This window comes from Eimeria mitis, genomic scaffold (assembly GCF_000499745.2).
Source record: "Eimeria mitis Houghton genomic scaffold, Emh_scaff617, whole genome shotgun sequence".
Classification (NCBI taxonomy): Eukaryota; Apicomplexa; class Conoidasida; order Eucoccidiorida; family Eimeriidae; genus Eimeria; species Eimeria mitis.
Window position 1 is genome coordinate 14,701 of NW_013574371.1, and position 232 is coordinate 14,932.

A 232-nucleotide genomic window follows, 5' to 3' on the forward strand; every position below is an offset into this window, starting at 1 on the left:
TGCTGCTGCTGCTGCTGCTGCTGCTGTTGCTGCTGCTGCTGCTGCTGCTGCTGCTGCTGCTGGGTGGAGACAGTTGGATAGGCAAACGGAGACAGCATTGAAGCGAAGAGTCCCCGTCCGTTTGCTGCTGCAGCTGTCTCCCCTCCTCCTCCTCCTCCCCCACCGCTGCTGCTGCTGCTGCTACTGCTGCTGCTGCTGCTGCTGCTGCTGCTGCTGCTGCTGCTGCTGCTGC

General features: G+C 63.4%; 1 protein-coding gene across 1 annotated transcript in view; it reads right to left on the minus strand.

Annotated features, from left to right (window-relative positions):
- EMH_0017880 (uncharacterized protein) overlaps positions 1-98 on the minus strand; it is a gene marked incomplete at both ends in the record, with an annotated part of 7,745 nt that extends 7,647 nt beyond the window's left edge. Inside the window, one exon of the mRNA XM_013501018.1 lies at positions 1-98. Within this exon, the coding sequence (XP_013356472.1) occupies positions 1-98 (98 nt within the window).
- Between the last annotated feature and the right edge of the window lie 134 nt (positions 99-232).